General features: G+C 42.4%; 1 protein-coding gene across 3 annotated transcripts in view; it reads right to left on the reverse strand.

Annotated features, from left to right (window-relative positions):
• LOC141773915 (cGMP-dependent protein kinase 1) overlaps window positions 1–14,009 on the reverse strand; it is a 119,243-nt gene extending 105,234 nt beyond the window's left edge. The window contains exon 1 of one of the 3 annotated variants that reach the window (XM_074646084.1): window positions 13,294–14,009. In XM_074646084.1, the coding sequence (XP_074502185.1) occupies window positions 13,294–13,553 (260 nt within the window). In that variant the 5' untranslated portion in view covers window positions 13,554–14,009. Of the gene's footprint in view, window positions 1–3,511; window positions 3,730–7,799; window positions 8,503–13,293 lie in introns of those variants that run through there. The other 2 variants (XM_074646082.1, XM_074646085.1) reach the window with 2 other exon arrangements.
• Between the last annotated feature and the right edge of the window lie 392 nt (window positions 14,010–14,401).

A 14,401-nucleotide genomic window follows, 5' to 3' on the forward strand; every position in this document is an offset into this window, starting at 1 on the left:
CGCACACCAACAACTTCAAAGTGAATAGGTATTACATTTCAGGTGTAAACTGTTTTAATGCAGCAACAAATTGGTCAAAATTTAATTCCAGTATATAATGTGTGTAGTATATAAACATAGAATTGAATTTAATAGATCATCCCCATTGTCATCAATATCCGATCCAGCTTTTTGAGTCAGTATCGGCCTGATATCCGATCCGGTATCGGTGCATACCTAATGGCATTGGTGTTTTTTTCAAAGTAGAAAGGCATAATGAGACAGAATTAGAGAGACAAAGTATTACTAGAGAGTCTAAATGTATCAGACACACGCCTTGAGCTGAGATTAAAATATTCTCTAAAATCCAGTGAAGGATGTTGACCAGTTCAACAAGCAGGCATTTTAATTATTTCCAAGGAAATTAGAAATAAGGAAAAAAACATATTCTCATTTCAAAAACTGCAATGTGAAACCTTTTTGTTCCCTCCAAATGCTGCAACAAGTCGATAAGTAGCTAAATCCCTGCGTAATGGAAGCAAGTTGTTTCCATTCAGGGGTGCACTCCTGAAAGCCGAAAAGGCCTTCAGATTGCGCAGTCATTAGGGCATTCCACAGGTAAGTATTTTTTCCAATGACTATGCAAGGAAGGGACAAAATGTAATTAACTGTAAAGCTAATGTGCAGTCGTCAAGGTGCAGCTCCGTGCACAGAGCACTTTGTCAGGCGGGCTAAAAGGGGACATTATGTGAAATTATCAATTGGAACGAGGAGTACACATTAGATGCTATTTATGCACCATCAACGGAGGAGAGACATTTGTTCATAAGAGGTGTCCATGTGTTGACAACAGGTGAATGAGAGCCAGGCACAGCGAAGGTTGAAAACTTCAAAACAAGAGCCAAAGAAATGTCAAAAGACGGGAGAGAAATCTGAAGCGGACTCCAAACTGTGGGTTAAGATCACTCATTCATCGAAACTTGTCATCACCGGAGTCAGAGTTGGGCGGCTGAGTGCTGCGTGGCCGGTTTTGACAGTGTGTCAGCTGGACGAATGAGGTTAATAATATGGATCAGTGTTAATCCAACAAGGAATCCCCTCCTGAGAAGCTAAACTTTTATACCCCTAAAAGCACTCTCAATCTCCTGCTAGAGAGTGCTGCTGGATTCAAAGGCACTGGTGAACCACCTCTTGCCTTTCTGTGCTCTGTGCCCTTTTCAGAAACGGATTTCTGGGTGCTCTGTTGACGCTGATCACCTGAGGAGTTTAAAGCTAAAAGGGCAAATAACCTGGAAGGCATTTATGAAGCAGCGCTCCCACAACACACACTTCTCCGCCGTGCTGCCAGCCCGCAGCAAAGTCCTACACACAAACCACACAGCTACACAAACTTCAAGCTCTAAAACTTCAATGTCTGCCATGATACATAATCAGCAGTGCCCAGATTTTTTTTTTACAGTTTTTCTCATTCGCCTTGGATCAATTCTTAAATGAGAATTATTTTTTTTGAAACGATAACTTAAAATCTCTAGACAATTAGTTTGTTGTTCACAACAGATTTGAATTTCTCATTCATTCAAGCGAATTGCACGTGTTTTGGCACAAAGAGTAAGGACAAAAAAAAACTTGCACATGTCTTATTGATCAAAACTGATGAGTAGATTCTTAGTGAGATTGTCGTCCTCTTCACAACTTGTAAACATTCTTTTATCCTTTGAGCCATCACATGCAAAACGATCCATTCAATTATCAAAATCTATCAGTCACACATGTATTTTCCATAAATATCTATGCCGAGGAGGTACAATTTGTTGTTTTTGAACTGAACTACGGCAGGTTTTTTCATTGTTGCAGGGTTCTTGTTGTTCTTTTGGCAAGGATGTCATTTAGTGGCAACATTTCTGTTCACTGTACATGACTTTACGTGAAAGATCAAACGTGAATTTTCTGTTTACAGTACAGCTAACACATTGTTACACGAATAAATGTACTGCATACATACAAATGTGCATATTCTTTTTCTGTGTAGCTACTACAGTATTGACTTTTGCCAGTAAACTTTAACCTACTGTTGAAATGGAAATTTCAGCTCATTGCGATACACATTAGCATTCAGGTAGACAAAACTGACATTCTGGTAAGGGTAAGCAGTCAGTGTCAACGAAAGTAGAACAAAACAGAGATTTGTATATAAGAAACATTTCCAGGGTTGACTGACATGGTGAAAAAATAACATTTTGGTGGCGTTGGCCAATTTACTGACACAATAATTAGGTTTAGAAGCATGAATGAAGTGTTTTGGGTGAGTTACTACCTTTTGCAGACATGCAATAGAGTTGTGATGTTCCATCAAACAGTTGTGACAATTGCACTTACAGTTTAGAGAATGTTAGGTCTCAAAAAATGAGCCAAAGTGATTGAGGAAATCTGTAAATTCATGTACTGAACACTATACGTGTCTGTGCTTTTAAAACAGCAACTAAAAATCCCTCTGCACATTCATCTGTAATGTGAGGTAATGTTTTATAGTCAGTATTCTCCTGAGGAGCTTATTGAACTTTTAAGGTCAAAGGAATACGTCTCCATCAAATCTTGAGACACATTATCAAATCTGCACTCCTTCAGATGAAAAACTGTGACAGATGCACTGAAAAGCAGCTATCATAGCTGGCACGTACATTTTCAACCTTGGCGAGCAACTACAGATGATAATTTTTACACCATCAGCTGACTGATTAGTTTTGGTTTGGTTCTCAAAATAGCGTATGAAGATATAAAAAAACAAGGTTCTCATAATGTGTGCTTTGTATTTAACAGTCTGGTGGATTTTCAGTTAGGGCTTCAAGGCCAATAGCTCTGCTTTTACTTTGACAGCAGTCATATTCGTGGATGAAAGTGAGGAGCTAAATTACTAAAGACCAACATTAGCTATAATCTATTGGGAAAACACATTAGTTTCTTAAATTATTTATACATTATTATATATTATAAATGCAAACACTGGATTGATTGGCTACTATTCTCAGTGACAGGTCAGAAATCCTGGTAACGTTACAGTATATTGAATTTTCACCATGTAGTTTCATGCCACTGTACAGAAGTCAGATTTTCATACAATGTCTTCCTATGGCAGCATCATTATCCCAGACTTCCAGGTCATATGTGGACATGTCTTTTTTTACTCTAGGGAACTCTTCCTCATGTTTGACAATTTACAGGCATGAGAAAGATGAAAGAGACAGTGGGGTAACAAGTATCCAAAGCAGGGGTCTACAACCCTTTTTTTCCTCTGAGAGTTAGCGTTAATTTGACAACATCAAAGTGGCCGAGAGCTCCTCATAGCACCAAGTTGTAATGTAAACGTTACATCTCCATTATCAGACATAATTCATGACTTCATTTTATGGTCCTTTTTGTGTTTCGTTAGGATGTGCGTCACTAAACGAAGCCTCTGTTGCTGCGTTGGTCTTCTTCATCAGTTTGTTGAACACAGACTGTTTGTCTACTTAAGCGTTGTTTCCAGCTCATTTACCGTCTCTGTCCGTAGACTGCTAACGTCTGCCATCGATATACTGCTAGCGACCAGCCGGAAAGACCCATGAAAAGTTGCTGGGAAATCGGTGAAGTGACGCTCGACATTACGTCTTTTACCGACTGAGACTTATTTACATTCGTGAAAATATAACGTTGTTACATTCTTCGTGAAAATAGTATAAATAATGTTTGGGCCTATTATTAGCCTGGCTATATTCCGCGGTCATTGTCAAATCTGGTGTGGGCTTGCTAGCCTGTTAATACCGCCTAACGTTGCCATGGATGTATTAGAATGTTGCTGCGTCACTGATGTAACCAAACTGACAGCAGCGGTTAACTGAGAGCTGATTGGCAGATACTCATGTTGTGTCAGAAGGGGGCGGGATGTCTGTGGATTTGATTGGCTAGAAATTTAAACACGGTTTACAAAGTGACGAAGGTTACGATATTGTAACCCTAGCTCTATAAGCACAGGCGGAGCCCTCTACTGGACTCAATGGGTACATTCCACATGGCATACTTTTTACTTTTATTTCATACTGCAGCTGCCCTTACAAAGTATGTACTGTTGCATACAATTGGGACTAATGGTGCCTTCTAATGGGGTCGTGTTTACCGTGTTCACCAGAAGAGTCCATATGAACGTCCCCCCTCTCGTGGTATTCACAATCTCGTAAGTGGAAAGTCTCTCAAAGCTCAGAGTTCACGAGTTGTGACGTGTTTTTTGACGTCGTCAGAAATGACGGAGGCAATGGAAGTTAAGGTGTGTTAGGTGTAACACACCTAACACACACCCAACCCCTTTCACCAGTACTGTGTCGTTCCAGCGAGCACAGACAATAAAAGGAAGCCCCACGTGTCCAAGAGATAGAATCGTATGAACAGACAGGGTGTCAACCATGTCACACTCACCCCATGTATAGTGTGCGGGTTGGGAGATGCACTCACAAAGTCATCCCGCCTGCCGTTTCTTGGATAGGACTTTACCAGCCACAACATCCCACAAAGCACACGAACAGCTGTTCAGTGCGTCTGAAGGGGGCCGTGCGTTCAATATAACATGCCAACGCATGAACTGAGCAAAGCAGATGTAACTTTGCTTCCCCATCTCCCACATGGGGTGGAAGGGTGGAAGCATCCAGCTGTTTAACTCTCGACCTGAAAGAACCCCTTAAGCTCTTGGGGACAAAGGAGGGATTTGGTCTGAGGGTAGTCTAGCTGCGGTTGCCATAAAGGAGCAAGCAACTGGGGTGATCCCACCACTGCTGGCAGCTGAACACCGCTCTCTGTGTGGTCTGCGCAGAGGCACTAGAAGCAGGCGTCCTGAATGAGTGACTGATGAGGCCGGGATATGACGGGCACTGACGTGGTTCTTGAAGCGAAGCGACTCCATCCGTAGAAATGAGCAGTTAGGCAAATTGCCATTCACTAAAGAGATAAAGGATGGCAGACAGCGGTGTGTGCAGCCTTATATACTGTGGGGTTTACACGTATTCAGGTACATCCTGATTGGCAGGCTATGCTTATGTAAATTTGTGAGTTAGAACTTAGTGTTATCAATACATATTCTTTGAACCTTTAGTGAGCCACTCATAGGCAGGTAGTGTGCTACTTGTAGCTCACAGGTTGGAGACCTCTGATCCAAAGTCTCAGGATTTTCTTTGAAAAAACGAGCACAGCAACCTGGATGATCCAAAGGTTCCTTGTTAGATTTTTTTTTTTTTTATTCCGCCCTTTTGTGTCAGAACAAGACACTCCTGGGAATTGAGTAGAGAAGACTGAAGGGTTGCACCTATTTTGGAATTCATGTCCCGCAATCTATGTTCTTCAAACCTCCTTCTTTTTACAGCACAGACGGCGCACGGAGGAGACGATGATTTAGACTTATTGTCGGCTGCTCTCATTAGATTCAGGGAGTAAACCTTAATAAAGGTGTAAAGTGCCTGTCTGGACTGTGATGATGATGCTTTGTGAGTTAATGATGCTTTACAATGTGCTCAATCTTATGCATTTTATGTTATCAGAACTCTGCATATAATTAACTCAACGAATAGGAGCAAATTGGAAATCCATTCTTTTCCAAAGTCGACCTCCAGCAGTCCTCTGGAAATGTGTCTCATTGACCTGCTTTCTTGTGTCTACTCCCAGGAGACATCTGGCCTTCTCAACCCCGATCTGAACCCCCCCAACTTGAGCCTCCGATAGCAACGTCCTCTAACCAGACCCCTATGAAAACATCTGCCTTCCTCTCCTTTGTGAGGATGATATATTTGCCTTCATCCACTAGCGAACTTTGAGGCTGACCAAGTTCAGCCTTCCTTAAAAGGAGAAAATATGCTCTTTTAGGAGGAAAAAAAGAAGAGGGGTGGCAGAAAAGTGGGAGAGGCTAAGAGAAATAAGAGCCAGACAGAGGGAGAGGGATGGTGTGAGGAACGCTCTGTGGGTCTTGTAAAGAAGATAAAGTGGGTGAGAATGAGAGAAAAATCTAAACATTTAGCCAAACCCAACAGGGCATTACTTCAATAATCAAAACAAAACGAAAACGTAATGGAGCTGTTTTTATCCCATGAGGGAAATTGCGTACTCTATTAAAAAGAAAAAAGAAATCTATTCTCAATCGAGCAACAAGAGTTTCACAAAAACAAAATTCAAATGAATCGCTCTAGAACTTTTGTAAATCGTTCAAACACAGACGCCCCAAACAAACCGAGTAACGCTAATAAAGCTGTACAAATAAGAGAACAGAGATATCGAGCAAAATGTCATTCCGGGTGAAAAGGTGTGGCAAACACTCGGCAGAACATGTAAGCTGTAGTTGAGAGTCTTTGATGGAAGATCAAACAACCTCTTGGAAAGAAGCAGTTCATTTGCAGTTCAATCATGAAATTTTCTTTCAGTTTCCCAGTGGGGATTAACATCAGTCAAAATCTTCATGGGTTGTCGGAAAATTGTCAAAATGCAGGACAAAGTCGATGTTTTGTTGCAAAAGCCTGATAATAAGAAACTTCCCATCAAGGTCTCACTAAAAGCCTCTTTGTTAAATCACTTAATGGAAATAGGCATATACAGTAAAAGCTTACTATCATAATGAAATGGTCACTGTATTTTGTTTTCCTCATCTACCATTCCAAGCCACTGTCCAGCAAGACAAAGAAACCAAAATCACAAGAAAAAGAAGTGTGCTTTCTGAGCTGCTGACAGGTATAACAAAGACTAATGGCCTTTCCCCGCTCAGATAAATAATCCCCGTCATTTTTTGAATCGTCTTTGATGAAATCCTCTGAGCTTTGTTTGTTTGCGTGTCAAGAGAATAATGACATTCATGTCTGACACATCTGATCTCTCTGCAAATTCTCAAAACGCCAACATGGGGATAGAGATTTAAAAGTAGATAATTATAGCAATAATTTGAATTTGAACGCACCATCTGCTCAATTTAAGTGATCTGACGTCCCTGGTGTGCTTTTCAAAGCTGGATTTGGGTTTGAAAATGTATCGATTCTATTCAATATGCACATATTTTTTCCAAATGTGCTTTGCAGAAGGAGGAGTAGATGTTCTTCCTGTCCACCAGGGGGGTTATTGATTCATAATACGCAACCTTCAAGTTCAAGCCCTACAGACAGCTGGATTATCTCACAACACAGGGCTATTTTTGTGCTTCAGTCTCAGTTTGAGGACCAGATGTTTGGTTCTGGAGAGAGAGATAGAGAGAGAGAGACAGAGAGGGAGTAGTGCTTGACAGATCATAAGGTAAACATGCACAGAGAGCCTGTTAAGACTGCCTGTCACAGAATCACAGCTTGTATAAAATAGGCACTGGTACATTACACAGAGCTGCCACCATGCACCAGCTCTCTAAACCTATAATTCCCATCACTGGATGACATTTCATTTCTCTCTCATGTTAGGAGCTGTGATCCGGCTTATTGATATTCAGCCTTTTTATCACTGAGCTGCTGATAATCCTATTGATAACTGCCACTAATGACAGGTTCCTGACATTTGTTTTCCCCTAATTTTCATAGTTGACTACACCATTTCCCTTATTTCCTGTGTGTGTGTGTGTGTGTGTGTGTGTGTGTGTGTGGTAGTATTGTAGAGAGCACCACCTCGTCCATATGTGCCACAGGTGCCATACCTGCTGCGCCACACGTTAACATTACGCACAGGAATCAGAAAGGTGACACAGGGTGAATAAACTCACAATGGAGCAACAGCAGCCAATGCGCAATAGTAACCATCATGATTAAAAGTGATGCGTTTTTGTAATTTTGGACACCTACTGTGGGCTTTTTGGGTAGAAAGGTAGGGTGACATGGCTAAGATCCTGGATGTCGAAGGCAGTAGGTTCGGCCGAAATCGCCTGCCTCTTCGTGCGCTGCTGCTCGTGCAGCTCGCTCTGCTTGACGACCTGCTGGGTTGCCGGTTTGATAACGGATCGGTATTTGTCCAGCTCGGTCTGTAGTTTCTGGATGAGCTCGTCCTTCTGGTCGAGCTCCAGCTCCAGCTCGTCGATGAGCGCGTCTCTCTGCCGCAGCTCCTCGATCTTCTCCTGGAGCGCGTACTGGAGGTCGCGCAAGGTGCCCATTTCCAGTTTGACTGCCGAGGGACTATTCCCCAACAAACCCCAAAAAAAGAAGTTTTATCGAAAGGTATGCAGTCTGGTCTGTATCCCCTCTCCTCTGCCACCACGCTGCTCGTAAACTTTATCCGGCATGAACAGCTTGAGAGGATGCAACCCTCTGTCTCTCTCCTGAGGGGGGAATCCTCGCCGACGTCCGTCACAACAAGAGGATGATGGGAATTTAAGCGAAGGTATGTTCGGCTGTTGCCGCCAAGGTGAGCACGTAAAGCGTCTCAACCACTATCACGCAAAGTTTACCCTCTCTCTCTCTCTCTCTCTCTCTCTCTCTCTCTCTCTCTCTCTCTCTCTCTCCGTTCTCCGAGTGTGCGTCAGGCTGCGACCCGGAGAGAGCGCATGGAGAGGAGGGCGCCTACAGGAATCTGTGGCACAGTGCAGTCTGCCACTCCAGAGAGACAGAGAGAGAGAGAGAGAGAGAGCCATAGAGTCAGAGAGAGAGAGAGAGAGAGAGAGAACATCTACTTGGAGAAAATAGTGTCATCGCCATAGAAGCTGCAGGATATGTCAGTGCATGTCAAAGCCTGAGAGACAACCACAACACATAATGGATGTAACTCACACTCTGCCTTTTATTTACTCCTCTACTTCATGTTTTGTTTTTTGTTTTTTAACATTTATCCTTTGATATTGCAATATTGTTATTGTTTTTTATTTGTTTGTTTGTTTTATTGACAACAAACATGAATTACTTCTTTATTGTTTTCTTAAATTTACATGCATGTTTTTTTTAAATATATATATATTTTGTAATTTGCTCAATGAATTGTATATATGTGTATATATATATAGATGTTTTTGTTTTTATATTGTTCTTTTTTTCTTTTTTTAATTTATTATTGAATTGACGCTTTGGCAATATTGTTCACCTGACAGTCATGCCAATAAAGCAAATTGAATTGAATTGAATTGAATTGAGAGAGAGAGAGAGAGAGAGAGAGAGAGAGAGAGAGAGAGAGACGCACTAGTCTCACATGAATAATGGACTCGGTGAGAAAGCCACTGCTCTGAGAAAGCATGTCATCATACCTCAGCAGATCAGACCCTGAGGCTGCTGCTGAGCGCACAAATATAGATGAGCCTTAATGGAAGTTGAAGGTGATGGAAACTTAATGACCCTTTGGTGTTAAAATAAACAACGCGGGGTTTTTTTCATCTACTGGTGGAAGGAATGGTAATTGGACTTGCATTTATATATTATAATATCCTTTACACTACATGTCAGCATTCAACCATTCACACACACTGATGGCAGAGGCTGCTAAGGTGCCAACTTTGCCCATCAAGATCTAATCTAAATACTCATTCACACACCAATGGCTATGCCTTCGGGAGCAATTTGGGGTTAAATTAAGTGTCTTGCTCAAGGACACGTCGACATGTGACCCGGAGCAGCCGGGGATCGAACCACCGACCTTCTGATTGGGGGACAACCTGCTCTACCATCTGAGCCACAGCCGCCCAGGAGGCTGCATGCGCGTATTGTGTCGGACTATACAAGTGCAGCAATGCTTCAATGCTGTATTTGAACCCAAAATGATGGTTTTACGCATAGGATGAGATGCATTTTTAGTAACAGTGGGAATTCCAGCTTTCCCAAATCCATGTCCATGTCTAGCAATTCTTCATTTTTTTATGCCAGATTCCATAGAGGAGCAAGTGATGGTGCTAAAGGCGAATGATTTTTACAGATTGTCAATCAGCAGCAGCAGCAGACATGAATACGCCAAAAGATGCTCACGACTCTGCGCATCACATTCCTCCTCACTTAATCTTGTGTTGACTCTGAGCGCTGCTTGCTTGCTGGTGTCTATCCACATTATCCCAATGAGTCATCTGAAAAGCTCAGCGAACAGCATTTGGCCTCATGCGCTCTGGACACATTCAGAGGATAGGATATAAACTGCAAAGGACAATCATAATAGGATGGGGAGCTACAACTGCGATTATTGTGTGCTGAGAGGGTGGGGAGACAAAAAGCGAGGTGAAGGAGATTTCTTTGGTTGTAAAGGATAAGTGTTTTTTGGTGTGGGGGTAAAAAGCATCTTTTTCCTGACAAAAAGCGTGCAAACAACCTTGGAGAGAGATCTAATAATAGATCTCAGCTGCCCTCTAGTGGTGGGATAAAGCATTAACTCAGGCAAACAACAGTAAGGTGGTGGCATCATGCCTCATGTGCTCTCTGCAGACAAACACTTTATCATCCTACAATGTTGTATGTAAATACTGTGGATGACTGAAATAGGTTTGTGCTGTGCGTAATGAACAATTACTTCTGTCGCTGCAAACACAGAAATGTGCTTTAGTCCTGTGTGCAATGAGTGAAAACAAATGCACATCAGCAGCTTAGCAAACAACCTGCTTTCAGACATTACAGAAATAACAATTTGCCTTTTTAAAAAAAAAAAAAATACAAACAGGTTTGCTTCCGTTTCACTGCATAGATTGTATGGCCATGTGCAATTAGCCTAGTTGTCCACTGAAGGCCCATTCAACTTATTGTGCCTCGCCAGCTGAGTATACGCATAATTTGACCGTTTTCAGAATGAACCCTGGTCCTAAAGAAAGGTTGAGAAGATTGGTATAGCCTCCTTTGCCTTGAATGTAGCTTCATTATTTCTCATTCATGACCTCCGTACTTCATTCTCAAGTATCTTTATTCATTTGTCCTCTTTCTGTGGACTTTTGTTGTTTGTTTGAATGCACACTGAGCATCAGTTAATGAGTGCAAATGAGGACCTGCACATGTCTGCAGTATAAATGTAAGCTTTCTGTGAGACTTTAAATGAGATAAAACAACTGTGAGGAACACCTGTTCAGCAAACATTGTCTGTTTAAGTTGTTAGAATAACAGCTTTATACATTTCCCCCCCAAAAAACATTTGTTTTCTTGTGCTCATCTCTGAATGCAAAGTTTTAATGAAGCCAAGGCAGCCTTTCTCCTCTGAGCCAATTAAAAAACATCATATTTTCTGTTATCTCTTTCAAGGAAGGGCGCAGGGCACAAAGCCTGAGCAGCAGCAGCGAAGGTTTCCTTCATATCAGGAAACTGCAGGTGCCTGGAGACTCTCTCCAGTCCAGTGTTGCATCCCGACATCCACCCATCATCAAAAGGCCCTCCCACTGCCCTTCAAAGCACCTCTGCGCTTTAAATTTCACCTCTCTAACCATCCAGCTCAGCCCTTTTCCTATGCAGATCAATAGAAACAGGATCCGTTGCTCCATGCTGCGGTAATCCGATGAGCGGGGCGGGACGCCGGCTGGTGCCACGTCCTGACTCTAATGGGGGTCACACTGTCTCTGACCCTGCGGAGGCCCGGCGGGTGCGGCACCCAGGTGGACCCCCCCACCCTCCTCCAGACACATGGCACAGAGAGCAATCCCATCATCTCACCGGTGCTATTTTTTGTTTTTACAAATGCAAACAGGTTTACTTCTGTTTCACTGCTGCACAGATTGTATGGCCATGCAGGGAAATTAGCCTAGTTGTCCACTGAAGGCCCATTCAAGCACTTATTGTGCCTCATCAGCTGAGTATACGCATAATTTGACCATTTTCAGAATGGACCCTGGTCCTAAAGAAAGGTTGAGAATGGATGATTAGTATACTTTGTCTTGAATGTAGCTTGTTAGTCATTATTTCTCAATGAGACCGGGGTCATTCATGACCTCCGTACTTCATTGTAAAGCATTATATTTCATTTTTCTCGCCTCGGGACTCTTTCTGTGAACTTTCGTTTTAGTCAATGAGTGCAAATGAGGACCTGCCGTAACTGTCTGCAGTTAATTAATGCAAATGAAGACTGGATATTGTCTAGCCATCCTAATAAAATTAACCCTGTTGTTTTTTTCAAACTTGACATCATAAAGATTATCAGTGGGCCCCTTTGTATTTCCTGTGGCAGTGTTTGTTAAGGCAGTATAGCTGACAGGAAGTAAACTTGGACCAAAGCTGTTGTCCTATAGCAACAGAATGGCACAATGAAGAGGTCTATTGCATTAATTGAGTCAGCACATTGGTTTCTGCAGCCTATATCCTGATGGGAGTGTTATAATAGAAATGGAGGACAAAAGATGAGGACAGGGGGTGTCAAAAGTTTTTGCTGGGAGTAATTACAGCCAAATCAAACAGAATAGACTGAGACAAAGTGAAAAAGTATGAGATACTAACTGATTAGGCTACTTTTCAGGTTCAGGTTTGACTTGAAACCCTCAAAATCAGGACAAATGGTGCAGCCATGAAGCTAAAACGAGCACCTAAAGGTGATGAAGGAAGCATATGGTCAAACAAAAAGCGTTTTCTAATGGAGTATTAAATATCCTCAGACATGCACTTCGGGTCCTCAGCGTCCAGCTACTAAAAGCCAATAATGCATCGCACTTCCTCCTGTCTGAGTCCCGTGGGATGGCCGTGATGGATCTGATCAATTAGGAGCTCTTTCTGGAGCTGCGTCATCGGCCAAACCAAGAATGAAAGTGCTCGTCCATTCATGGTCTCCATCTCTCATTTAAAAAAAAAAAAGAAAAGGTAGAAAACATGCGGAAAGAAAACGCTTTGTGGAGATGGGGCACTACCAACATCAACCTGTGCATGTGTGTTTTGAGTGCGTAAAGTTATACCATCAACAGATTCAATTTCCAAGCATATTTCTGTTGAGAGAGAGAGAGAGTTGTGCTTCTTAATAACAGATTTATAGTATATATCACCTATATACTGCATCAATCAGCAAGGCAAGTTAAACCACTATCTCATCTTATCCTCAGTGGATGGGTGGGAACTACAGTACATTCAGGGCAACACCTGAGTCAATCAGCAAACATTTGTGATTCTAAATAAACACTCAGAAAAGATGCACATGGTCTCCATCTCTCATTAAAAAAAAAAAAAAAAGAAAAAGGTAGAAAAGAAAGAAAAAGCTTTGTGGAGATGGGAAACTACCTAGAAACCTGGGCATGTGTGTGTTTTGAGTGCGTAAAGTTACCATCAACAGATTTATTTCTGTTGAGAGAGAGAGAGAGTTGTGCTTCCCAATAACAGATTCATCCAATGCAAACATTTTGATTCTAAATAAACACTCATGAAAGATGCACATGGAGCGTGATGGAGCTATAAAGTAACTGCTCAAAAACAGTCTTACCAGTCGGACTTGGCATATTTCCTGAACGCCTGCCTGGACAGGTCCTGGTGCGTCTGCGGCTCCGCGGATATGCCCGGCGCCCTCCGGGTCCTCGGTCCAAGAAGTTGCGAGCTGCTGGGCAAAACAGACTGACATTTGTGCAATTTCCTCTTCAGCTCTTGAATCTCGTCTTCCCGGTCCGCCAGACGCCTCTCCAAGTCCCGTATCCTCTCCTCCTTTAGCAGCAGGATCTTGGCAAAGTCGTCCTCCAGGTCACTCATGGTGGAAACTTTGACCGCGACGATACTATTACGCACAGAAAAAGAAAAGGATAATACTCCCAGTTCGTACAGGTTGTGAAACACGGACAAGAACACCACCCCCCACCCTCTAAATAACGCGCAGGGTGATGATGCTCTCGAGAAATCCCCTTCACTGTCCACACTTGTTTATTATAGGAGAAAAGGGAGCAAAGCGGTGCTGATAGAGAGACGCTGTACGCTACAGTCCACCTACTAGCCTCCAGGGAGCTGCTGATGATCCTTCATTGAGAAACCAATTACAGCAGCCCTTTTCTCTCTGAGGACGCAAACTGGGCACTAAAAAAGAGCCGAGACAACTCCTGTCCTGTAGTTCACCGCCTCTCTCTCTCTCTCTCTCTCACACACACTGCAAACACAGAGCCAACAGAGGAAGACGCGCTGCTGCTGCTGCTGCTGCTGCTGTCAAATATTTGTTTACCATCTATATCTGCACAATCTCTTGCCTAGTGTTAAACACCCACATCACCTCTTCGACCTATTGCAAAAAAAAAAATCAATTGTCCCGTACCCGCACTCCTTTTCATAGGACAGTGCATGGACTGGACTGTTTGCAATGGTCACATGGCACATGGTGTAAGCACACACATCAGTGAAGTGAGAGTAATAAGACAAATGGCCTTTATATAGGCTGGAGGTTGCACTACAGTATTGATGTTGGGATTTATTTATTGTATATGTTTATAGGATGATTGCATCTTTTATATATCAATGTGATCCAATTAGGGCTGTCACAATATTAGATTTTTGCTACATGATTGTCATGGCCAAAATAACTCACGATAACAATATTATCGTGATATAGAATA

The sequence above is a fragment of the Sebastes fasciatus genome, chromosome 9, assembly GCF_043250625.1.
Source record: "Sebastes fasciatus isolate fSebFas1 chromosome 9, fSebFas1.pri, whole genome shotgun sequence".
Lineage (NCBI taxonomy): Eukaryota > Metazoa > Chordata > Actinopteri > Perciformes > Sebastidae > Sebastes > Sebastes fasciatus.